Source organism: Orbicella franksi, chromosome 5 (assembly GCF_964199315.1).
Source record: "Orbicella franksi chromosome 5, jaOrbFran1.1, whole genome shotgun sequence".
Classification (NCBI taxonomy): domain Eukaryota; kingdom Metazoa; phylum Cnidaria; class Anthozoa; order Scleractinia; family Merulinidae; genus Orbicella; species Orbicella franksi.
The window spans coordinates 18,991,275-19,017,400 of record NC_138149.1 but is presented as its reverse complement, the minus strand read 5'-3'; the positions used below and the strand labels follow the sequence as shown (position 1 = coordinate 19,017,400).

Genomic DNA, 26,126 nt, shown 5'->3' with positions numbered 1-26,126 from the left:
TTTGTGCAGATTTCCTGGCGTTGTTCCGTCCCAAAGAACACAAACAGCCTGTGCTGTGTGCTATTGGCTCAGCTGACAGCGGAAAGACCAGCCTCTTCTCACCTGTTTTTCAGATCATTCCCCTAAGCCGAATTGCTCGCGTCACGAAGCAAAAGAGTTTCAACAAGGCTATGATCGACAACCTGACAGAGGTTATCTTCCTAGACGAGGCATATGCCACCCTGCTCGACATAGATGACTGGAAAATCATATGTCAAGGGGGCTTCACGTCGCACGACACGAAGTGGAAAAAGGCTCAAGGTTTCCATTGCACTGCGACCATGTACATAACTTGCCAGGTGGAAATGGATTTTGGTGCAGCTCACAATCAAGCTATGGACAAACGCCTGCGCAAGTACCACTCCAAGAGTCTTCCTCGTGTCGAACCTGAAGCAAACAAGTGGCTGAGGAAACATGCTATGGATTGCATTGTGTGGGCGCACAATATCATAGGAGACAGCCCGAGCAGTCAGGCCAGTACAATGCCCACTGTGCACGAAAGTGGTATGCCCGAGGAGGAGTTGCGCAACATTTTGAGCGTTTCTTTAATAGACGAAGAAGTCGACGAAACCGCCCAGGGCGATTGTAGACGAGAACAGAGTTGCGGCCTTCTGACAGAACCGCAATCCCGAGAAGAAAGCTCTGAAGAGGACGCCATTGAAGATGTCGGCGATTCCGATGAAGACGAGACCCTGACGACCTTGAAAGCTAGGCTGGCACAATGCTCACCTGGCTCTCTACATCACCGCCAACTGAGCCACATGTTAGAAAGTCATCTCGCTGAAAAGGAAAGGCTGAAAAGGGTTGAAGAAAGGTGCTATAAGAAGAGGCAACACTTCTTACAAACGAGGGGAGTGTCGGTGGAGCACGTGTCGTTGCTCCCGCACGACCATAACGAGCCGCTGCCCACACCGATTCGAAGGGACCTCGCTGCCTTTCAAGAAGATCAGGAACAGGAAAGGATCAGAACAGCATTTGGGAAGCCGTGGCTTTTAGCTATGGAGAAGGAAATGGCTGAGCAAAGCGAAAGAATGGAAGATCCAAGAGACGAAGAAGAACGAAGAGTGATGCAAAGTCTCCTGGAAATCAATTGCGAAAAACTGCACTGTTATCACGAGCGTCACGGAACGCTGAAACTACCGGCTGCCCTGGCAGAACGCAAGAGGCTCTGCCTTAGCAACGAGCTGGTAGACCGTTCTTGCGTGAATTTCATACGAGACCTGTTCTCTCCACTGCCAGTGAGAGTCTTCCCACCCAGCCAGCGTCCAGCAAATCTGCCTGCCAGAAGCAGGAGCTCCGACGAAGACGACGAAGAATGTTGGTCGGCGGCACCAAAGACACCAATGTACATTCCGAATGACGATGTGGAAGCTATCTGTCCACCGTCCCCAGGCATTGCTCGAGCTCACAACCCTGTAGCAGCTACGTCAGTGAAGAGGCCGCACTTTCAAAGCCAGGCGCATCCATCCAAGAAGCAAATGACCCTGACTCGTTTTATGCAGACTAGTACGCAACCGTAGATTGGTAGTTTCATGGGCTTGTAATAAGACAGCTTGCGTGCGACTTATTCTTTCTATGTTCATATTTGCACATGTATTAGTGTGTGCATTGTTAAGGAATACCACGTTGCGCTTATGCTACGTTTGACTATTTTGCACACGATGTGAATTAAAGGAAAAATATTATGGCTATTAGTTACATTAAGAGATTATAGTTCTTGAAAGCACTGTGAACTAGACAGTCGTTATGCTACAGTGATATTGACAGTGGCGATAGGCCAGTTCCAAAAGAATATAACATGTTTGTTGAGTTTGCTGTCATCTGGAGACAGGAAGATGCATTTACAATAAAGCAATTGATTTTTGTCTGTTTTGTGTACAACAAACTCTGCTTACACCCATCAGCTTTGCATTGAAAGTCAGTGTCCACACTTTTCCAGTCTCTTTATCAAACTAGCGACATTTTCATTCCGGCCCTTTTCTTTAGAGAGTCCGCCGTTCTTCCGTCTTGAAATGCGAAATCGGAATCTCTCAAAATAGCTGTCCACTGTCCAAACCCGTGCTTAGTTATCCCTTCCTTCAGAAAATCATCCTCTTCTTTCGTGAATTTTAAAACATGACGAGTTTTCCTCTGAAGGTGCAAGTTTCTCTTAGGCAGGGTATCCTTTATGGGGGTCGAGCTGTTTTTATTCTGAGCTGTCTCAACTGAAGGCCCGGAGCTGGACGTTGAACCGCCAAGTCTTGCGTGTACGTCATCGTCTACCTCGGAACCCTTGGTACCTTGAAGTTTTTGAAGACACTCGTGACCCTTCAGGGCAACTTCTCGCGATCGTTGCTTTTGATAGTGAACTTTAGCAACCGCAGAACTGTGTTTCTGGTCCTCAGACAAAAACCTTTGCTCTTCGCTAGTGAGCTGATTGAGGCTTTGCGTTTCGACGATTTGGCGATAACGTGTGGGATGAATGTATTTTCCAATTGCATCAAAAACCAGTTTGCTCATAGTTTCGCCCAGTTTGCCATGCTGACCTCCATTTCTGGTGACGAGAACGAAATCACACTGGGGCTTAAGCAACGGTCTAACGTTCGAGATGTAGCCGTTAAGAACGTGCATGTTTGCGTCGGTCAGAATCAAAGAATCGAAGCCATATTTTCCAGCCGTCTTGAACGTTTTCTGATCGATAAATCCACCGTTTTCCTTAGCTGTGGCAATCATGTCCACCGTCAAATATTGGTACGTCATGGGCCGCGATCCCTTCACCTTGATGAACAGATACATGGCTACAAATTTTGTGGCAAATGTTAGGCCTGAGGGGTTCACTTGGGCTGGACTGGTTTTGCACATTTTCACGGTATTTTCGTAACGCGGCAGATGAAATTTCACCACCTCCAACAACTCCTCCATTGTTGCCCAGTACCCTCTTGCTTCCAGAGTCTCGATGTTTAAATCTTGTGTCCACTGCAATCTCATCATCTTTGCAACTGTTTTTCGGGCTCTCTTGAGGTACAACTCTGTCGTAGAGAACTTTCTTAGAACTGCTTCTGATGCGCCATGAAGTTTTCTGAAGTCGATCAATTCAGAAATAGCATCTATGTAGCCCAAACGCCCACCATGACCGAGCTTACATCCATCTTGTAAGTAGTCGATAAATTTAAACAACAGATTTGGAGAACACAAACTAAAGTCGACCACTTCAAACGTTAACTCCTCTTCATCTTCACAGCAAAATCTAAGAAACTTGAAGCACCTTGTCACTATCTGTTGAGCGGCACGATCTTTCTTACAACCGCCAGCACTTCCTGTCAACCATTTCGTGAATACTTCGCCAATGTTACATGACAATGGAAATGAAGAAAGTAACTTCACGTTGTGCTTTGTGGTCTCGTTTGTCTCATCTTCATTTCTTCCAATCGTCAGCGACTTTGTTACTTGTTTAGAATCGGGCCTTTCGTCAAAATAAAAGAACCAACTGTGTTTAGTGCTAACGTGTTTTCTACAGCCTCTCTGACTTTGAAATCCATCATGTTCACACTCTTGTATCGGGCAATGGTAAAAGCTGTCTGCTTCATCCTTTTCCAAGTGAAGCCGCTTTGGTTTGGGTGATGCTCCTTGGACATCTGACCAATTGACTTTGCACTTCTTGCTCATTTTTTCCCTTTAAACAACATGTGGCTAGCACAATCGCCTTTAAATCTTAGCCGAAACAAAAGGACATTTCAACTTGCCAAAACATGCCCTTGCTTGCCCACACTCATTACTATTGTGTAAAATTCATGACAGTGAGACACAACCCAAACTTGCCCAGGCAGGTCTGTACACGCCTATTCAGTGACACAATACATAGTTAACGGATCGATAAATCGGAACAATAAAGTCCAAAACTTGTTCCTAATGACCAATTTCGGAACAATATATTCCATTCACAGATAGCAAAATCGGAATAACACGGTCTTTCTTTATTAATTTCGGAACAATGTGTTCCACGCACAAATAGGAACTCGGAACAAAACAGACCTAATTTATCAAGTTAGGAACAATGTGTTCCATGCACAAATAGGAACTCGGAACAATACAGACCCAATTTATCAAGTTAGGAACAATGTGTTTCATGCACAAATAGGAACTCGGAACAAAACAGACCCAATTTATCAAGTTAGGAACAATGTGTTTCATGCACAAATAGGAACTCGGAACAAAACAGTCCTAATTTATCAAGTTAGGAACAATGTGTTCCATGCACAAATAGGAACTCGGAACAAAACAGTCCTAATTTATCAAGTTAGGAACAATGTGTTCCATGCACAAATAGGAACTCGGAACAAAACAGACCCAATTTATCAAGTTAGGAACAATGTGTTCCATGTACAAAAAGGAACTCGGAACAAAACAGTCCTAAATCACTCATTTGGGAACAATTTGTTCCACTTGCAGTTGACAACTCGGAACAAAATGTTCTTGTCTTACCTTACAGTGAACGCTATGTTCCTACTCTGTAAAAAGCTGGTCCTCTTAAGGTTAATAGGAACACAAAAATGAGGAACACTCGATCCCAGAGGAACGTTCCTTTACAAATATCGGAACAGCCGAAAAAACTTAAAATTTGTGAAAAATAAACCAACAAGTTCAGCTTTAAAGCTAAAAAAGCATCTATTAAACGTTTAGGTAAAATAGAACCAAGCTTCAAAATCTAGAGCACTTTGATGTTCTCGAAGGCAGTAAAATAAACCCTGTAAAAATTTTGGGAAATGTGGAGGAAGGAAGGAACAAACAAACAATCAACCAGATGGACAGAAAATGAAACAAATGCTTCTAATGAAAAAACTTTAAGGTACAAATATTTTCCAAGGAGTGATTTTGAGGTAGGGAACATTTTTGTAAAATAAAGATTATAAATGATATAAACCTTTTGAGATTTACAATTTATTCTGACCAATGAGCACTTCTTTCTATTTTGGGTATGGACAGGTGTTATACCAAAAATAACTACCAAGGACATAGCTAACAGGCAAACAGAGCAAATCGTGGAAAGTAAATCACTGGTAGCAAACAAATAAACAAACAAACTACACTGCCTTAGTAATGTTTTTTCTCTATACGGCCCTGACTACTAGACGCAAGGCATGTTTCTTACAGGAGGAGTCCCTAAACTATTTAACTTTTTGCGTAGAGCTTCAAGTTAATAATGCAGATCAAGTACTTTGGAGCCTGGAGTCTTGCCTGCAAAGATAGGCCAGAAAGGACAATAAAGACAATCAGAAGGCTTCTCTGAGCCAATATGTGAATGGAAAAGATGAATGAAAATATGTTTGCAGTTACATGTATAAGGTCCACAGAATGCTGTATTTGATTTTCACGGTTCTAGTAACTTCTCCATAAACAATGCAAAACATGACGGGAACTATGTCCCTGTAACACTCTATGGAATAATTTACAATTCATCTTGATTGAAACAAAATAAGAAAATCAAAATATCTTTTGTCAATTGGTAAATTTGGCTGAACAACTTATGTCAATAGAAAGAATGGTGGAGACTTTATCACATTAGGATAAGCAAAAGGCAGGCAACCAATCAAAACTCACTTTGACCCAAATTTCTGCAAAAACATTGCAAATAACATAACACACTTACCACATTGCTTAAAAACTGAGGGGGGCTGGTATCTATTATTGACGCCACAGCCACATGTTTATTTGACCGGAGTGAGCTGGTATTGAGAATCTTGTTTGTTCTCTGCCTGGGCATGTCATAATGCATACATGTACTGTTCTGGTGTGCTTATGCTTATGTTTCTTCTTGTGCTTATATATGCTTTTAAAAGCACTAGTGAAAAGCAGCCTTTAAGCAGTTGGTTACTCATTCTGTGGTCAATTAGTTTTGGATGGTTATGTATCACAATGGTGGTCAGCAGTAACAAACAAAAATCAGACAAAAACATTTCTGCATTATATGATGGTTACAGCACTTTTCAAAAACACTTTTAATCCTGTTTAAGTGAACATCTATTTGCTGTAGTGGATTTTTTTTTCCACAGGTGCTGGTATCCTATCAGGCTACTGCAAAGTACATTTTGTATCCTGTGTTCAAATAGGATACCCCTAGCTAAGTGGTCCTGCTGTGTTTTCTGCAAGGAACCTGATCTTACGATGGAATTTATCCCGGCAGGATATCACGTATTTTTATTTTAATCAAAGCCAATTTCTAATTCCTAAAATTTAGAGGTAGGGTCATTCAGGTAGATCTTTGAGAAGGTCATTAAAACTACTACTTCCCAGGTTTCCCTCAAGCATTCGATCAGGTGTTACAGTAGGCTATTTATTTATGTTTGCATTATTTCTGTTTCACATATGATAGCTGAAGACTTGAGCAAATGGTAATTTGAGAAAGAAAGAAAGCCATCTTAGGACATTATACAAGAAAACAAGTTGGGCTCTTTCACTCCCTCAAAACAGTAGCAAGCCATCTAATAACACATAGTTTTAGTGTCAGTATTAATATGTACTTCCCTATGGGTATATTCAATCAAATAATTTAATATATACTGTGTTGCTAAGTTCTTTTCATTTGACATGTAACAACTAAAACGTAATATCCTGGCAGCCAGTAATCTTGCAGAGGGAAGGCATTTTTATCAGCCACAACCTTGCTAAGATTCCTGCCACGAATCTCATCAAGAATACTTCCCAGTGAGAGTTCCTGCAAGATTCCTGCTTCGAGTTGCATTCCCAGAGGCAAAATCATACCAAGATCCCCATCTGGAAACTTCACAGTCTCCTTCGAAGTCACATTAAGGTAGCTGAGCTGCCTCTGGCTACCAAGTAATCCCATTGCCCATGTTTGAAGCAAACTTCCCTTTGGGTGCACCAAAGTAGGTTTCCAATATGTACTATCCAACAGGAAAACACTTCTAAATGGACCTTTTCACCGATGTCACGCAATATCAACAATTTTTCACAACTTTTATATCGACAAAAACACCAATATATGTCATGATTGTCTTGATGAAGAGAAACAAATTCTTACGACAATCATGCTTTTCAAAGAATGACCAGGAAGATTAAAATGATAAGGAACAGTTACTTGTTGGTATTATACCTCTTACAGGTTTGCAGAAGATGTTCACAGTTTAAGTTATCTCCAACCCTTCTTTCTGTCTGACCAATTCATACAGATACACAAAGGTATAAAATACATGCGCAATTGAAACAATCAGGGAGTCTGGTTAAGCACTTCAGACTTGACATGTTCCCACACCCACTTGAACACATCCATGAAGTTGAAAAGGTAAATTAGTTCAATTTAATCAAATTGAAAAGGTAAATAAACTGTTGCGCTTGCTGATGCAGTACAACAGTTTCTTATGAAACATCCATTTTAGGATAAACTAAAGCAGTGCAACTCACCTCTGTTTCCATGGGTAGTTTTGTTGCTTCATGCTGTTTAACACTTGTCAGAAGTTCACTTATGCTTGCCATTGTAATGAGAAGAAATTGTGATTCATTGGCTAAGGAAAGAGAACTGTTTCCTCTGTCTCCTTGGTTCCATTGATTACGATGTGGAAAGAGATTAAATGATTGTACATGCAAAAATAACAAGACAAGCAAGACAAAGAGATTATTTCAGAAAGATTAATTATAGAATTCTGGGTTTCTAAGAGACCCAAAATCCAACCTACAGCAAAAGTGTTGGGAAGTTCGTAGTTCTTTCCTTCCCCTTAGTTCCCTATTTACCACTGATGACAGAGGGGGCAGGGGCAAAGGGAGGGGGTTCCTTGAACAGTTCATTTAGTCTGGGATAAAAGAAAAATGCTACACCTGTTACAGATTTTTTTATACCGGTTTTGTGAATAACTCCAAAAAATATCCTCCACGTTTAAATTAATTATTAAAAAAATTGCATGTCTTTGGTGTACAGATAAAAATTACCAAAGGCTAGTGATCTAATGGTTAGTGCATTAGACTCCACATCAAGTGTTCCATATTCCTGCCCTAACTGGGTGTGAACAACATTTCACACAAAAAATGAAAACTTTTTCTAGGGAAGTTCCTTTTTAGATGAAGACTTTTAAATTAGAAAAAGAAACATTCATTTTATGATATGGGCACTTAAAGTTTAGAGAAAGAGACAATTTAGATAGCAGGCATGTATTGACAGTCTGTAAACACCCTTTTAGATACAAAATAAAGACAGTATAATGGGGGTCAAAGAATTCATATGCCTTCTCTGTGAACTGTTAAATTTACACATACAGTACTGTGGAAACATTTGACATGTTGTTCAAAAAAACAAATTGAAACCATTTTATAATTACTAACAGCCCTTTTTGGTTTGCATAGTAAAAGTTGGAAAAGCTGACTTAGAAAGGTATGGTTGCCCTAAGTCCATATGGCTCTTGTAAGCAGACACTTCCCATAAGCCTTGCAGGTCTCTACAAAATAGCCTTTGTAACCAAAGAGTGTTTCAAGACTAACCTTCAAGTTTGCAAGTGCGACCATCTTTCTCATGATGTTGAATTAGTCGACAGTTTTTACATAAAAACTGTGACATCCATGAGGCAGCTTTGTCTCCACAATCCTGGACAGAGACCCTACAATTATAAGGCACACCTACACTCAGCTTACTGAATTAGAAGATAACATTAATTAGGGTTAGGATAAGGGTATAAATAATATTATGTACATTGTATTCATAGGCACCTCATCTTGAGTTAGTACTGACAAGGTTGTAGAAAGAAAATGCCTTATGACCACTACTACACTGTAGCTCTAAAGTGGTAGCGACTGTGCAAACCACTTTTTGACAGTAAAAAATAAGTAAATAAGAAAAACGAAAATAAAGCAAACCAATAACTATGCAACTCTACAAATTCTTCTTGAGTGGATTATTTTCCTTGATAGGAAACTCCATTTACATTTATAGCAGGACACAAGGTTTTTCCACTTCCCCCATTCGCCAAAAAAAATGAATTCCTGATCACAAGTTAGGTGGTTAGTAACAGTTTCCAGCACTCTCTAGCAGTTGTACTTCGCCAAATCAATCATTCCACACTTATCAAGGGATGTTAAAATATCACACAAATGTTAAGGAAGTTTTGGTCAACTTTGTATCAATACAATCTGTTCAAAACACCATTGATTTTAGCTTTAAGTGCTTACAATTCCAAAAGGACTTGGTGAAACTCGTATTTTAATATCAAGTTGTGCTAAGCATGTCAAGATGAAACTTTTTGCAAGGTCTGAAAAAATGGGTGTATACAAAACGAAGATCGAAGATCGAAGACCGAAGATCGAAGACCGAAGACCGAAGACCGAAAAACGAAGAGCTCATATAATTTTAGGCCTTTCAAACTCAAGGCAGTTATAATCATCGATAATCAGGCTTAAGTACTTTATCGGACGCTATCACACGCGAAACCGACTAGGTCTTCGTTTTGTAGTTTAGGCCGGGTCAAACTACAAAATGAAGACCCTCGCTCAAACGCTCTTTAAGACGTCAAAAGACGCAAATCCGACTAGGTCTTCGTTTTGTAGTTTAGGCCGGGTCAAACTACAAAACGAAGACCCTTGCTCAAACAGTTTCCTTGAAGAAAGCGTGACGAATAATGAAATTAAAGATTATTTTATTCTTATACTCCGATTCCCTATTGCCTTTTTTCAGTTGAATAACAGTATCAAAAATAATTTTTACAACAATTCAATCCAAGTATAGTCGATATTCATTGTATTTGAAACCCGAATGTCATTCCCTTTCCTTGTCCTGATATACAGGCGTATCCTTCCAAGTAGGGCATGGCCAAGAATTTTTTTTCCATAAAGGTTGTCAGATCAAAGCTCGAAGACTAGACCGAAAAATAGTATAGGTAGCCAAGAGCTGTGCTGCCGGAATAGCAAAGGGAAACTGACATGAGAAACGCGTATACATGTATATATTTATGTTGAGCAGACAATGTGGATTAAACGAAAGTAATGCTACAGAAAATGGCATCCTGTGGGGAACAACAAATTCTTCGGGTGCCAAAAATACAAACTTGTCTAGGTCAATATTCAGTGCCAGTGAATATCCAGACTACAATCCGGCTTGTCGTTAAGCTTTGATCTGATATTTTCGAGTGAGTTAATGCTTTAAGATTTACAACGTACATCGTATAATGCTAACGGAAACGAACTCAGGATAAAATATAATTCCATAGTTATGGTATTCTGCGATAGTAACAAATTGATTGCCGTAACAACGGCGTCTTTTATACTTTCGTTCATACAATAATCAATCAAAATGTGAACATTTTAATGCAAGTTTCCCACATTCTAATTCCAGCGTCTTCAAAAGTCTTGAAACCGTGAGTATAAAATATTGGTATGAGATGTTCAATTTAAATTTACTACCTTTATGATTAAAAACGTACATCTTATAATGCTAACCGAAACGAACTCATGATAAAATATAATTCCATAGTTACGGTATTCTACGATAGTAACAAAATGATTGCCGTAACAACGGCGTCTATAATGCTGTCGTTTATACAATAATCCACCAAAATGTGAACATTTAAATGCAACTTTCCCACATTCTAATTCTAGCGTTTTCAAAAGGCTCGAAAACTTGACGTGTAAAATGTTTGGTATGAGATGTTAAATTTAATTTTACTACTCGGTTAAAAAAGTTTTGACATATTGACTTACGCAAGACTTTGAAATATGAACATGAGCCACGAGAACCTCGAGATTATTTTCTTTTTGCTGCCGCATTGCAGCGGACTGTAGATTTTGCGATATTCCGAAAATGCGTCTTAAAAATTTCATTATAATATACCGTGTGTACTTTTTATGTTTTAACAATATCTATTTTTTAACTTTCAACGAGAACCTCCTAAGATGTCTGATGATCAACTAACTTAATTTCCTCCCGGGGAAATATTATGATAAAATGTGTGCTTTACAGTTTCATTTTACTTTTTAACTCCCGATCTACAGGGCGTATCATTCAACAACTGACGCAAGAAACAATTCATCCAGTGGTTAAAACACGATCTACCGAGTTACATTTTTGAAGACACTTTTGGCAACCAACTAACAGACACAAAAAGACAAGAAACAAATGCCCAGCCCTCATTTTAAGTTAATAATTTCGAGAAAGTTGCCAATTTTGAGGATCCTGATCCGAAAGTGCTTACAGTCGAGGAAACTGTTTTAGAAATCTCGGCGTCTGTCTGTTCACGCGTCATCCTTTCCCGATTTTTTTTTCCATCTTAACAAATGTGCATGATATTTTATTTAAACTAGAAGCATATGATCGATATTTTTTTGGGATTTGCACGACCCCCCCCCCCCAATCAAAAATCTAATGGTCCACCCCTAACAGAAAACGCCTGATCGTGTGAGATCGAAATTTGGAAAAGAGTTTTGGGGTCTTAAAGAGCGTTTGAGCGAGGGTCTTCGTTTTGTAGTTTGACCCAGCCTAAACTACAAAACGAAGACCCAGTCGGTTTCGCGTCTTTTGGCGTCTTAAAGAGCGTTTGAGCGAGGGTCTTCGTTTTGTAGTTTGACCCGGCCTAAACTACAAAACGAAGACCCCGTCGGTTTCGCGTCTTTTGGCGTCTTAAAGAGCTTTTGAGCGAGGGTCTTCGTTTTGTAGTTTGACCCGGCCTAAACTACAAAACGAAGACCCAGTCGGTTTCGCGTCTTTTGGCGTCTTAAAGAGCGTTTGAGCGAGGGTCTTCGTTTTGTAGTTTGACCCGGCCTAAACTACAAAACGAAGACCCCGTCGGTTTTGCGTGTGATAGCGTCCGATAAAGTACTTAAGCCTGATTATCAATGATTATAACTGCCTTGAGTTTGAAAGGCCTAAAATTATATGAGCTCTTCGTTTTTCGGTCTTCGGTCTTCGATCTTCGGTCTTCGTTTTGTAGACACCCCTGAAAAAATTCTATAGTGGGGGATCAGGGCCACCTACAATTTTCCAAAATCTGAAATTTATGTTTTTAACTTGGAATATATTTATATTTTCCAAGTTGTAGTGGTGGGATGATCTCACTTCATCACTCCTTCACTGGGTCACTTCCTGTTAGACACTTGGAACCCTGGGGGGGAATCCCAAATGAGAAGGTCTGGAGGGATGTGGGCGTTGCTTACGCTTCATTAGACCCCTAAAAGATACCACTTAAAACAGAATAGGTTCGATTACTAGCCACTGTTCAAGAACGGATCCCCTGCACACTTGCAGACCCGACTTGTGTACTTGAGAGATCAGCAGAAAACAAATGAGAGTGTTTCTTTTATTATTATTTCTTTGAGTACACCCTAAAGGATACTTTGACAGCTAAGAATGGTGACGTTTTGTCATCAACACCCTCAGTGAGACCAGAATCCTTGATTTGTACCTGAGACAACAAGCATTCCCAACCTTTCATGTAGCAACTAGCACTTTCTTTTCACATTTCTCCGTGACCCCAGGGAATTATGCAACCCACTCTGTAGTACTTAAGTGTTCCTCATTATGCATAGTTTTGTGTTTTCCTTTTTGCCAGTGCTTGCTAACACTGAAAGTTCGATCTGTTGGTTTCTAACGCATTTTCCTTAGCTGCTTCACTGTTGTGAGCCCTGAAGTACAAATTCTAGAATTCGAGTTGCCACAGTTTTGTAAGCTTATTTGCTCTGTTGTCAGTCGTTTGTGTCGTTATATTTTGTGCTTAAACATTTTGTCTCGTTTATTTGTCAGTTGAATCACACTCTTGTGTTTGCGCCCAGTATGATTAAACTTGTGCATTCAAACTGTGATGTCTGTAGCACTTATTAGACCTACATTTCATATAGGAGTCCTCCTAGGTTTTGAACATCGCAATGTCCAAGGCTGTTTTACAGTCAACTGCATGGTGTCAAGTTAGTTATTCATTGGATTTCTGACACAAGTACTCAATATCTTACTGCAGAAATGATCTACATTTAATAGATTTTTGAGCAAACGTTTTTATATAGAGAACCTAATTATATAAATAGGTGTCCACTTATACAGATTTAACCATACTCGATTGCTGAAAACTGGAGATATTGAAAATCACAAAATTGATGAGCTGTATGAATTTTCAAATTATGATTCAAGCCAAGTTAAAAGTTTTGGACAATTAACAGACAAGAGAACTGTTTCGCTATTATTTATACATTATCGTAAAATAAATAATACAAAGATGAATACAGACATGGCAAAATGATTTGAACAAAATAAATGATAAATAGAAAAAAAAGACAACACAAGACTGGGGGTTCAACAGTCACTAATATCACCTTGGAAAGAGAAGGAAAAAAACAAAAAAAGAAAAAAAACAGAAGTTATTACAACACAGGGTATTTTTTTTTTGGTGATCCATCCAAGCAGGAATCCCACTGAACAGGGCCTAACTTTGTTGAGCGGATGACACGTGGTGCTGTCCTTGTGGTGTTATGACTCTATGTTGGATAATTTTTTTTTATTTCTAAGATCTCTCAAAAGGAAACAAAGAAAGAAAAAAATCACTAATATCGCCTGGGAAAATAAAGAAGGGAAAAAATAGGAGTGAAAATGAGAATCCGAATATACTTGCTTTGCTGATCGGACAAGAGGCTGTACTTTCTGTATAATTGTCTCGGACGAGGATCACCAATAACTGCATGAATGTTTTCAATGGTGTTACTTCTCCTCGTGTATTCTTTTACCATTGCGTTTTGCCAGTGGGCTTCAACTTAAACTTAACCTACAGATTAAAACCTCAAGTCAGTGGCATCAAAATTGTCACTTTTTACAGACAATCCATTTTCCAAGTTGAGTGGCTCATGGCCACTTTAATTTTACTTTTATAATAATTATTATTATTTGTAGTGGTGGTTGTAACGAGAGCTCACTCTGAGATCACATACATCACATGTGACACATGATACAGTGATAAAGTGATCGTTTTGCAACGCTTGAATCAGACAGATCTTGTAGATGGTTCACGCACTTCAATAAAAGTGAGGCTTTGTCTGAAATAGGTCTCATGTTTATGGCTAAACAAAATATGATGTCAGAAGTGTAGCCTCAAAACAATGCCAACTGCACCACCTGAAGGTTCACCAAGCGTCGATGGTCCTGTTCCAGCGCCAACGCCAAGTTATGAAATTCAAAGCACCTTACCTGTCCCGTCATGATTGGACATGGCTGGAAACATTTCGGAAAATTGGAAGAAGTGGAAGCAAGTGTGGGATTCATTCGAAATCGCCTCACGTCTCAACCAGCAAGAAAATAAGTAAAGCATAGCTACTCTCATTACCTGCATGGGATCTGAGGCCCTCAGAGTCTACAGTGGTCTTCCATTCACAAATGAAGAAGACAAGCAAATAATGAGCAAAGTCCTGGAGTTGCTGGAGAGGCATTGCATAGGCCAAACAAACATCATTTACAAGCGATACTGCTTCAATAACAAAGAGCAAGAGAGTGGCGCTTAGAACTCTCGCAAAAACATGCAATTTTGGCCCACTCACTGACAAACTAATTCGTGATAGAATTGTCCGTGGGATTTGCAACACCAGAACCAGAAAGAAATTACTGCAAGAGCCGAAACTAGCCTCCAGAAGTGTATGGACGTGTGCAAAATCAGCTGAAACAACTGTATTGCAAACGGAAGTCATGAATGGAAAAGAGGAAGTCAACGCGCTCCACAGCAAAGGAAAAAAACATGGCAAAGATAAGAGCAGTCCCAATGTGGTTAATTGTAAGTAATGCGGCAGCAAACATGAGAGATCAAGATATAAATGCCCAGCATTCGGAAAAGAATGTGGGAAATGTGGCAAAACAAATCACTTCGCCAAGGTATGTAAACAGAAGCCTGGTGGGCGAAAACGCAGAAAAGAACGGATTCATTGCGTCCAAGACCCCAAAACTTCACAGGATTCAAGTGACTAGATTCAAGCAATTCGATTTCACTTGAAAATATGGAAGAACAAAGTGTCAATGACGTCAATAAGATCAACCCATTCTCTTCCAAGTTGACAGTGGGACAACTTGTAACATAATAAGCAAAAAGGATTTTGCGGACGAATGCTGGATTGCACATTTGAAGCAAGACCTCAGCATGTTCAATGGATCAAAAATGGAAACCAATGGAAGATGTTGCACTAATCTGGTTGACAAAGGTTGAAAAAGAATGTGAAGCACCGTTTGTGGTTGTCAACAAAGACTGCACCCCACTGTTAGGTTCTAAAACAGTGCAGGAAATGAAATTAATCGAATTAAATAAATTAACAGCTTTTCAAACAGCAACTTAGACAGGCCTAAAGGATACTAGATCAAATTCAATTCGAAAAGGAGGCCTGAGTGATAACATCTAAGCAAATGGATTTTTTCTATTTTTGAGTTTTTGTTATTTCTGTAAGTTAAGTAACCTTCTGTTAATTAAGATTTGCATATATAAGCAGAGGGTGTTCAAGAATAAAAGTGGAAGATGAGAACCAAGCAGGCATTCCACTACAATAGAAATGCTCGAGATCTACCACCACTGAAAACAAACAGGTGATACAGTGCACATTCAGCCCACAAACAACCCCAAGGAGCCCTGGAAGAAAGCTACTGCTCAGGAGCAGGTTAATGTGTGATCTTACAAAGTCCTCACAGAGGATGGTTCTGCCCTCAGACAAAATAGAAGACATCTGAAAGCAACTCCAGAGTCTCACACACCAACAACTCAGATGTCCAAGCAAACAGAACTTCCCTCACCTCCTGAACCCACTAAACAGAAAACTAACACCAGTGATCCCTTGAGCTCAGAAGTACAACTGATTTAGCATCTCAAGCCTCCAGAGAAACTTGCAGTGGTCAAGTAACAAAGCCGCCAGCCTACCTGAAAGACTTTGTTGTTAGTCAGATATGAACATGGACGAGTTAAGAATAAGTCTAAGTCAATGACATTAGAGACAAAGACATTACCCGGACATGACTTGTTTGATTCTTTTAGATAATAACTATGACTTTCTTTCATTTGTTTTCTGATTGTTCTTGGCATTCCATTTTGTTTCTTATAAAAGGATGTAATGAGAGCTCCCTCTGAGATCATGTGCCCCACATGTGACACATGATGTAGTGATTAAGTCATTGTTTTGCAATGCTAGAATCATGGCGCACGTAGTTCAATTAAAGCGCAGCTTTGTCCAAACAAAACAGTGGTGGTACTTAAAAGGGATCATTCTGCATCTGATCTTCTATAATTGATTTTTACCATAATTTATTGTTTGAATCCTCAGTAGTAATCCTAAAAGATCCTTCTGTAAATCACTGATGAAGACCTTGTTAATCCATTGACACCCGGAGAATTTTGGAGATTCTCAGCCTTGATATGACCAAATTAGCTCCAATCTACTCAAAAAGGCATTTGCAACACAACAGCATGCCTTTTTTGTTCCATTAGCATCATATCTTATGAGATTTTGCTCAGGCATGTGCAGAAATCAAGATTTGGAGAAAGTGACCTAGGTATTTCGGCCTTTCCTTTTTCTCCTTTTCTGATCTTTTTACTGTAATGACTGACCTTCTACTGGGCTTGCTTCCAGTTCAAAGAAAGCATCATCAGGTCGGGCAATTTTTACCATGAAGAAGCTAAGTGTAGTCGCAGGAAATTTTCCTCAGAGTTTTTCTCTAAAATTTCTGGGCATTTTGGTAGATAGTTCAGGCTCCACTGAGCCAATCACTCTGATCTGGGGATCTTGAGTATAAGTGACGCCAATTTTAGTTAAAGGTGATGACATCAGAAGTGGAACAAAGGCCAACGCTTGCCACAGGCAGTTATGGGCGGCACAGGAGTCAATGAAATAATGAAGATTTATTTCATCCCTTATTATTATGTTAGGCATGCTACACTGATGGATGGTACAATTTATCACTAGTGATAAACCCATGTATTAGTACATTACTATTAGCAAGATGTACATTCATACAAACTCACATAAACATATGGATTTAAGTAAAACAAAATACGCTGTTTGCTAACTGTTGTGAAAAATACCTATTTCCACAGACTTTGGTTTGACAAAAGCTTGTTTCTTTTTCCTGATATCCTGATGGCAAGCACAGCGGCAACACCAAACTAGGCATTCCTAATGAACAAAGCATTTATTACAAAAGATGAATAGTTATAAAATACAAATACAAGAACAAATGACAAGTTCTCTTTTCCTTTTCAGTGAACCATTAGTGGAGAAGATTGAAGCCTATTGAAGAATTGAAAGAAATTAAGCAGTGTCATAATTTCTACTTTATTCCAAATAATGACAAGCACTTAAAAGAAACATAGGCACGCAAGGCGTCCATGAGTTATTTTTTGTGAATTAAAAGGCTTTGGAAGTGGCAGCATTGTGATTAGGTTAATCCAACAAGTTTGGTTACGATACAAAGAATTTGTTCCACCTTAAGAAGTGTAATAGAGCGGTTTTCAATTGAGTGTCGTAAAACCAAAACCAAACCAATTACTTACCAATTAGACTACTTGGCCAATCTCAAACTGAAGTAAAACCAAAACCAAAACCAAAGTAATTGCCTAATTACTTTCGACACTCAATTGAAAACCGCTCTATCAAGCCTAGTTTTATCAAGGTTTGATTTTGACAATTTGAGCAGCAACTTTGTTTATAAGAACTTCAGTGGAGCTGTTCCCAGTGAGACAGGCAAATGTTATGCAGTCTGTAACAGTAGCTAACGGTAAAAGCAGATGGGTGGGTAATTTTTATGGACTTATTTCATGACATGAACTAATTTAACGCAGTAGCATGGTCTTATTCTGTTGCCAGCATTGATCAGATTGATTACAGTTTCTTCAGTTTTGGCATTCCAATAAACCATTTCAAATTAATATTGATTGTACATTTAAAAGCCATCCAAAACGAGAAGACACTTTTGAAGGAGTAAGATGCCATGAAATCTGCAGAGTTTGGGAAGTTTTCTTGTCAAATAACCCTTCCTAAATCCTGAGAGCCTTTTTGGTGATGAAAAAAAGAGTTACAGAAAAAGTAACTTAATGAGAGACATAAAATTTACCTCTGTTAAGGTAACAGTATACCTTCAGGTGGGCAATTTTCTTCAAACAAATAATTTGGATTTTTGGGGCAAAGTAGTGGTCAACGAATAATCTTTAATTTGTGAGCCGAAAACTCAGAGCGTGTTTAATAATCAGCCTTGACAGCCGGGGATGAGTTAAAATACTTACAAATTTTAAATGCTGTCTAATTTGATTTGAAATACATCGGAAGAAGTAGTTAATTGTACATCAGCCCTATCTATATATCAACAATTACCGTTGACAAGTCCTGCTATAGCGAAATCCCATATCCGCAAGTAAATAATATTTTGTCTGAAATGTGTTGCAATTTGTTCTCAATGTTATCAACACAATTCATCATTAATTCACATATTTTTGGGTATTACAGTTGCTAATGAAAGCAGTTCCACGATAAAAAATGAAGCTGTAATCTTACTGCATGCTTTGTCAAGTAACAATGCCAGTAAACACGACGCATGTGATACAAGAAACACACTTGCAGAGTCAATTTTCCTTCTGCTGGTTTGCGCATGTTTAAGTTGTCTATAGTTTTTTCTTCTATCCAAAATTTATTACATATGCTTAGCTTTCCAACAATACAAATTACAATTCTCACAAAAAATCTTAGGTACTGATAAGGAATGTCGTCAATTTCACATTTCATGTCAAAGACGTCGATTTCACTTCACATCTTACATGTTAAGTCACTATGTATTTCACAAGAGTCCACGTAGTCCGTAATTAAGTGTAAAGAAACCTAGGCAAACATGTACGAGCACGAGCAAAAAGTATCCAAATCTTATAAGTAAAAATACAGACTTGTGAGGTGGAAAGCATCCGCCCAATTTAAACACACCATTGAAAACTCGTCAGTTACTGTGATACCAGAACTCCCTCCACATTGAACCGCCAGTAACATAACTAGTGAGACAATCTCAGATAGTGCAGAGCGCAATTGATAGCTCTGATACAGTAGTCCCATAAGTACTCACCCCTGCTCGGTTCACTTCCGGTTTGTGTCTACCTTGGTAGTCTGCTACGGCTTTTCCCCTTTGCAGTGTGTATGTTTCAAGGTTGTATTTTCATTCAAGGTCCAAACATTACGCACAAATTAATTACTACTGGTGCTTTAAGTTGATTTTCGTTCATTTTAAATTCAACAATACGCTGAAGCAGCAAGCGTGACAATTTAGCTCTTCACGCCAACTTTGTAACTTGATACTTGTGTTTTCCTCGCAAAGCCATGTAATATGAAACCCCTGTTTTCTCCAAAACATACGGAAGATGTCCTTGTTTTTTGGAGATAAATGCAAGAAAGTTAAATATCTGATGTAGTGATGAAGAAACGGAACAGAGACGATGTTTTACTAAAAATGCAAATTTTTACCGATGAACAAGAACTAATTTAATTATCAGATAGTCACGAAATACCACTTTCTCTTTCTGTTGCCACCTTTGTTGTTAACAATAAAACAATTCAAAATTAACACACAACGATATTGATGGCTGAGAAGCTTTTCAACGAAAAGTATTGAAGATAAACAGCGCTACTTGGCCGATATGAATGAGTCTCCTCAAAGACTGATTAAATTAATTTGAACTTTCATTAGGTGCCACGGCGTCTGCAGCAATATTTGAGCATTTTCCTGGTTTCTTTTGTTACAAATTTACAATTTGCGGAGTATTAAAGCCACTAACTTGAGACTTTTTGGTCTCTCTTACAGACACAATTAAGGCAAGAAATAAACAAGTCGCTAAGGAGAAGCAATATATTTGAACTCTGACAAGCACACTATTGTAGATTGAAAACAGCAGATGATATTTGTTGAACCGACCTGTTTGTAATTCTAAAAGCTACGCAGCCACAGTAACGTTTCACTTTTGCAATAAAAAGGGACAATTGGCGCTACCTGAAAAATAACTGCCGTCCTTGGTCACATGACACGATATATAAAATACTGCGTGTAAAGATAGTGTATAACACTAACAATGCTAGAACGCATGCGTCTTACATGTTGAGCTCTACCATAAGGAAAACCACTCAACATTTGTGCGTGATTCCGTATGCAATGTATCCTTCACCTAATATAGAAGCCACGAACCCTAACTAATCTACGCATGCGTTTAGGGCAAATTAGTTTTGTTCTAAGGAGAATGGTACCACAAGGAGAGCAAGGGGTTACCTGAAACAAATATATAGCTTTGCAATGTTCAAAGTTAAGCGACGGCGATGGAATGTGTTTTACGTAGAGTACACATGTACCTTTCCCACCCTACTCCCACTACTTCCTTGCCTCTAGACTAATCATGAATTAATTGAAATTAATTAATTAAACAAACATTAAAGTTTACACCTTAGCGCCATAGGGCCATAGTGCCATAGCGCCATAGGGCCATAGTGCCATAGCGCCATAGCGCCATAGCGCCTTAGTTCCTTAGCGGCAGGCAACCCCCATAACCATCCCAATAGTGCACTCTGCACTAAAAATGAAGACAAATCAGATCAAAAGCACTAAACTAGGGATTTATTTAAGCCACCAGTTCAATTCTGAGAGCAATTTACAATTAGAAATAAACCCCCTCTTCCCCTAACTCTGACTAACTGCGTTCATTGCAAAATGTACCTTCCATCTTGGTGACCTACTGTTCTCAGCAAAAAACACATTCTCTTTGCGTCAGTATGGTTGCACATCTCTCACAAGTACACCACAGAGCATTTTCCAACCGATCGTTCAATTCAACTTGATTATCTCCCACAGAATCACTAGCATGTTCTCGCTTCAGGAGCAGCCATACTGAAGCTCAAAAGAACAAAGACACTCTCAGACAGAATGACATCATGGATATGCAATTAGATCTTTGAAGTGAAATGTTCTCTGCCAAATATTGTTTAAGTGGACCTATTAACTGAATTTAGTCAATTGGTGAGGTTTCTTAAAAAACAAGTTCGCATTTAGCGACCATAGTTTCACGTGCCTTGCAGCCACAAGATGGTAGGATTCGATGTCCCGTGGACAGAAATCTTGAAATTTTTTTAACTTCCCACATTGATTTTTTTGTTCATTTTTGGACAATGTGCAGATCATTGTAAATAAAATCTGTTTCTGGAAAGAAAAGTAGGGATCACCGAGCGTCCAAGATTGTTAAATCCAGGCAAACCTATAGCAATGGCCATCTACCTTATCATTGTTCATTTTATTACTTAGCGTGTGCTCTCATGCATGACGTGGCGTGTGAATTTGCGTGCCCAGTAAGGATGCTCAGCCACAATTAGTGCAAACATCCTTAAAAAGAAATATTCCGCAAAAGTATATAGCAAGGTATTGCATAATCTTAATCGTGCAATCTGTTTTAACAACATACCATCCAATTTTCTGACTGACAATTTGATTGGTTCTTTAATAAAACTCTAAAAATAAATGAGCTTGCTACACTTGCTTGAAACAAAAACATTTAAGACTCAGTGGTCTAATATTCGTAAGTTCAAAACTTTTGTACCACTCTGAGACTTCTCAGAGTTTAAGATTAGACAGTATAGAAACTAAAAAAAATTGTAAACAAAGCGGTAACAAATAAGCTTACATTATGACCGCTTGCAAAAAGCATTATTTAGCTTCAATTCATCATAAACAAAAACTTCAACTGCAAGACTTAGCACAATTTAACATTGAACATCGGAGAAACTGAGGAAAATACATGCAAATTATATTTATATACATAAAGTGGTAAAAAATGTACTTTGATTGCTATCGACAGAAAAGTGCCCACTTACTCTTCATCCAAAACTTAGCTTCCAAAACACGAAAACAGGGCTTGTTCATTCTGCCTTAAGGTGACATTTTTACTGATTTCAAGATTTCTGTTCATATTTCCACAGTATAAAACCCATATTTGAAAACACCTTTCCTCCAAAAAAATATTGGATCATAGTTTCAGTTCCCTTGATCATAATCCACCATAAAACAATGCGAAACGAGTCAGTGAGAATGCAGAGAAACCTTTGATTTGTCAGTATCACCATACACGGACTGTTGGAAGCACCACTTTGCAAAAATGAGCCAGCACTGGCTAGTTGCACCTCAAGGTAATGTTTTTGCTGGTTTCAGTGATTTCTGTCGTTATTTCCACAGTATAAATCCTCATTCGAAAACACCTTTTCTCCAAAAAATTACATAACTTCATATTTTCAATTCCTGTCATCACAATCCCCTGTGAAACAACGCCAAATGATAATAGTTTCTCCACCACTTTGCCAAAGCAGGGTTACGCTGGCATCAGCAAGTATCAGCATATCAGAACTGTTGCAAGCGGCAATTGGATTGGTTGTTCATAGAAGCTTCAATCTGTTTGGTCTGAGACACATGCATCGCCCGTCCACTCAAAACCCATTCAATACATACCCCTGACATGCTGACTAAGACGTATTTTTTTTAACAAAAAAAAAAAAAAACTCAAAAATGTGTGGCCCTTGGGACAAAAGAGGAGTGTATTACACTAACAATGCTAGAATACATGCATCCTGCATGTTGTGTTCTACTACAAGGAAAAACACACATTCCTGTATGATCCTGTTTGTAAATGTACCTTGCACCAGTACATAGTCAACAGTGATGTAGACTGTTACTTCTGCGCATGTGTTAGGAGAAATTTGCTTTGTTCTAGGAAGAATAGTACCACACAGATGGAAAGGGTTTTTGGAAACAAATATATACCTTTGTAATCAATAACAAAGAAGTAACATAACTACCGGAACCTCTGGGCGCTTTCCATTTAACCGAAAATTCTTAAATTTTCGAAACGGGGACAAAAAGTAAGGAAATTTTGTGGGGAAAGTTCCAGAATATCCGGAAATTGTGCAATTTCCAAAAAGCAAACCATTCAGCCGAAAACTCCAGAAATTCCAGAATGAAAATCAATTAGAATGGAAATTTCCCAGAAATATTTTCGAATATTTGGGTATACCTCACGAGGTTGTCCTCTTTTTCGGAAATTATGTAAATTCGCAATTTTCTCTTTAGCGCTTGTTCTTTTGACTGCTATCACTACGATCATCCCAGATAAAGATGACGGCGACATGTACTCGAAAATGGATCAGTAGATTGTATTTTACTTGCCACTTGTCTGTTGATAAATACCAATAAAAATAATGCCTCCGTGGTGTACGTGTTTGTTTTGCATAGGTTGGCTAAGAAATGTACACAGACTTATAACGCATGCAAAGTTATTCATTAAACCCTTTGTTTTGCAACGTTTTCGCTGCCGTTGTGGTTTGTTTAAGGTCCCTGCCGCTATGGGCCATAAAATGTCACCATGTCAACTTATCAGAGTTGTGTGCTTCTATATTTGCAATTAAAACCTTGAAGTTATTGAAACATTTGAAGCAAACAAAAGTGTGAGTTATCGCTTTCCACTCTATGCAGTCAACCAGAAAATTCTGCTCCATTTGCAACAGAAAATTTCTGGAAATTCACACGGGAATTTTTGGGTGAATGGAAAGCGCCCTCTGTTTAATGTTTGTTAATAACAAAATATATAGTTAAAAATTCTATAACCTGGTGCTGTGATTGAAAGAATTTTACTGAAAAGATCCACTGAGGGTTTTATTAGACACAAGCGTGGTTCTCTCTTCTGAGTCAAGCATACTCCAAGATCAGTTACAATCATCCACTGACGATCATAAAGAAATCCTCTGTGACCAACCTCCCACTCATTAACCTGAAACATAATGAAGCAATCCATGGTTACTGACTTGACCATCCCTCTCACAGGTGGCAGACGCAGAGATCAGAGAACATTCCTGTCTCACTATATAGAACTTCCTAAATAAAAACGTAAAAAACTGTAATTTTGATCCTATAACAGACTCTTGTAAAGGCAAGCCAAAAATGCTAAAAGGTTATTGGCTTTTCAGGTCTGGGGTCACATAATAGATCCTTTTTAATGAATGGCTGCCAATTTAAAATTCCTTTCTCTGCAATTAAATTAGCTTCACTAACCTCGTTTGAGAGTATTAATTCTTTTGAATTAAAAACATTACTAGTGAGACAATCTCAGATAGTGCAGAGTGTAATTTACGGTTCTGATACAGTAGTCACACAGGTCCTCCTCCCTGCCATTCTCTCCCTTGGTAGTCAACTAAGCCTTTTCCACTTTGCAGAATGTGAGCAGACAAAAACTTGATGAGATATAATATTAGCAGTGTGTGCTTCATGTTTGTACTTTATTTCAAGGCCCAAAAATAACTAGTAGATTACAATTACCATTTATCAAGACAGTTTTAAATTTTATTGTGGTGTTTTACATTGAGTTTCATTCGTTTTAAATTCAACAATACGTAGAATTAGCAAATGTAACAATTTTACTTTTCAATCCAACGTTTACAACTTGATAATTTTGTTTTCCTCGCCAAGGTGCATGTATGCAACATGATACCCTTGTTTCCTCAAAAGATCTGTATTATTTTTAACTCCCTGCTGGAGATAAATCAAATAAAGTTAATTACCTGGTAAAAAATCAAACAGGAGTGATTTTATGTTATTCAAAATGCAAATTTTCATTTCACTGATAAACAAGAACTAATCTAATTATCAAATAGTCACATTGAGTCACAGAATAGTGCATTCTTATTCTGTTGCCACCTTTAGTCCTAACAATAAAACTATGTCAAACTAATACACGCTATTGATTAATACAACTGAAGAGCGTTTCAACAAGAAGTATTGAAGGTAGAGATCATTACTTGACCGAAATTATATCCTACATCAGTGACTGATGGAAATTAATTGGCAGTTTCAGAGTCTGCAGCAATAATTGCAAAGTTTCTTTTGCCACAAATTTACTAGTTTTACATATAACTAATGCGGGAAAGTTTCCGCTGAATATGAACTTTTGGCTTTCTCTAATGGAAGAGGAAACAAACAAGCTGCTAAGGAAAAGCAATATGTTTCCATTCTTTATTTGAACCCTGGCAAACACACAAGAGTTACAAAACAGCAGATAAAATTTCTTGAAACAAGCCAGGGGTGATTCTAGAAGATACGTAGTCACCGTAGCATTCTTTCCCCTAAAAAAGGGAGCACTGATGTTACCCGAAATATATCTGCTATCCCCGGTCAAGACAAGAGTGTGGTATCACTCAAAAAATTTAAAAAAACGAGTGGATCTGAACTTGAGAACGGAGTTTACCACATTAACAACACTAGAACGCATGCGTCTTACATGTTGTGTTCTACCACAAGGAAAAGCACTCAATGTTTGTGTGTAATTCAGTATGAAATGTATCTTTCCCCTAAATTATATATAGTCAATACTGACGCTAACTAATCTGTGCATGTGTTTTCACCACAAGGATAGCAAGAGATTTGCGAAAACATATATGTAGTTTTGTCGTGTTTTCAATGACAGCAATGTAAATATAACACATTTCAGGTAGTGCACACGGGTACCTACCCCACCTGGGCCCCCTTTCTGCAAGGCTAATCGCTTAATTGAAATTAATTAATCAAACGAATATTAAAGTTTACACCTTATTGTGTTATTTGAGTTAGTGACTTAGCAAACAGCAGTCCCCTAAACCATCCCAATAGTGCACTCTGCACTAAAAATTAGATTACCGGTAGTAAGGTTACCTTTTATGTTATAAAAGTATTTCTAATTGGCAGCCATTTATGAAAGGGCCTATACCTCCTGCTAGCCTTAGGTATCAGTATACTTCAGTTGACCCATATGTTCCATTTCCTTGAAGACATTAAAAATGTGAGTTTGGGCCAGGTCAGACTAGAGCAAATTTTGTTCAATATTAAGCAAAATTAAATACAATAGCATCAACCTGCCGGCTAAACTACAGGCCGGTACCAAATCCCATTAGTGAAAGGAAACATCTACCCATGTTCTGTCTCCCCTGATTACACAAACCCCATCCCCAACATGGTGATGTGGTCTGTCAAGGGTATGGGGGCCCTGGTGAAGGTGGAAGGAACAAACCCCAAATCAGTGGATTTTCTTAAGGTTACAAAAATGTTCAATGGTTGCTACCACCACCACCACCATGCCAGCACAGGT

At 38.6% G+C, this 26,126-nt stretch overlaps 3 protein-coding genes across 3 annotated transcripts in view; 1 reads left to right on the top strand and 2 right to left on the bottom strand.

Moving 5' to 3' along the window:
* LOC145486851 (uncharacterized) overlaps nt 1-1,566 on the top strand; it is a 3,947-nt gene extending 2,381 nt beyond the window's left edge. The window contains exon 4 of the mRNA XM_081465574.1: nt 1-1,566. This exon is cut by the window's left edge and continues 115 nt beyond it. Coding sequence (XP_081321700.1) covers nt 1-1,559 — 1,559 coding nt within the window. The 3' untranslated portion in view covers nt 1,560-1,566.
* Nucleotides 1-26,126, bottom strand: part of LOC145487501 (molybdenum cofactor sulfurase-like) — a 111,211-nt gene that overhangs the window by 26,898 nt on the left and 58,187 nt on the right. Inside the window, exons 5-8 of the mRNA XM_081466307.1 lie at nt 23,618-23,780; nt 17,037-17,127; nt 8,506-8,621; nt 7,438-7,568 (exon numbers count right to left, since the gene is read on the bottom strand). Coding sequence (XP_081322433.1) covers nt 7,438-7,568; nt 8,506-8,621; nt 17,037-17,127; nt 23,618-23,780 — 501 coding nt within the window. The remainder of the gene's footprint in view (nt 1-7,437; nt 7,569-8,505; nt 8,622-17,036; nt 17,128-23,617; nt 23,781-26,126) is intronic.
* LOC145487515 (uncharacterized) lies at nt 1,987-3,736 on the bottom strand. The gene has a single exon (XM_081466333.1). It carries the CDS (start codon nt 3,682-3,684, stop codon nt 1,987-1,989), a length of 1,698 nt encoding a protein of 565 aa, XP_081322459.1. The 5' UTR covers nt 3,685-3,736.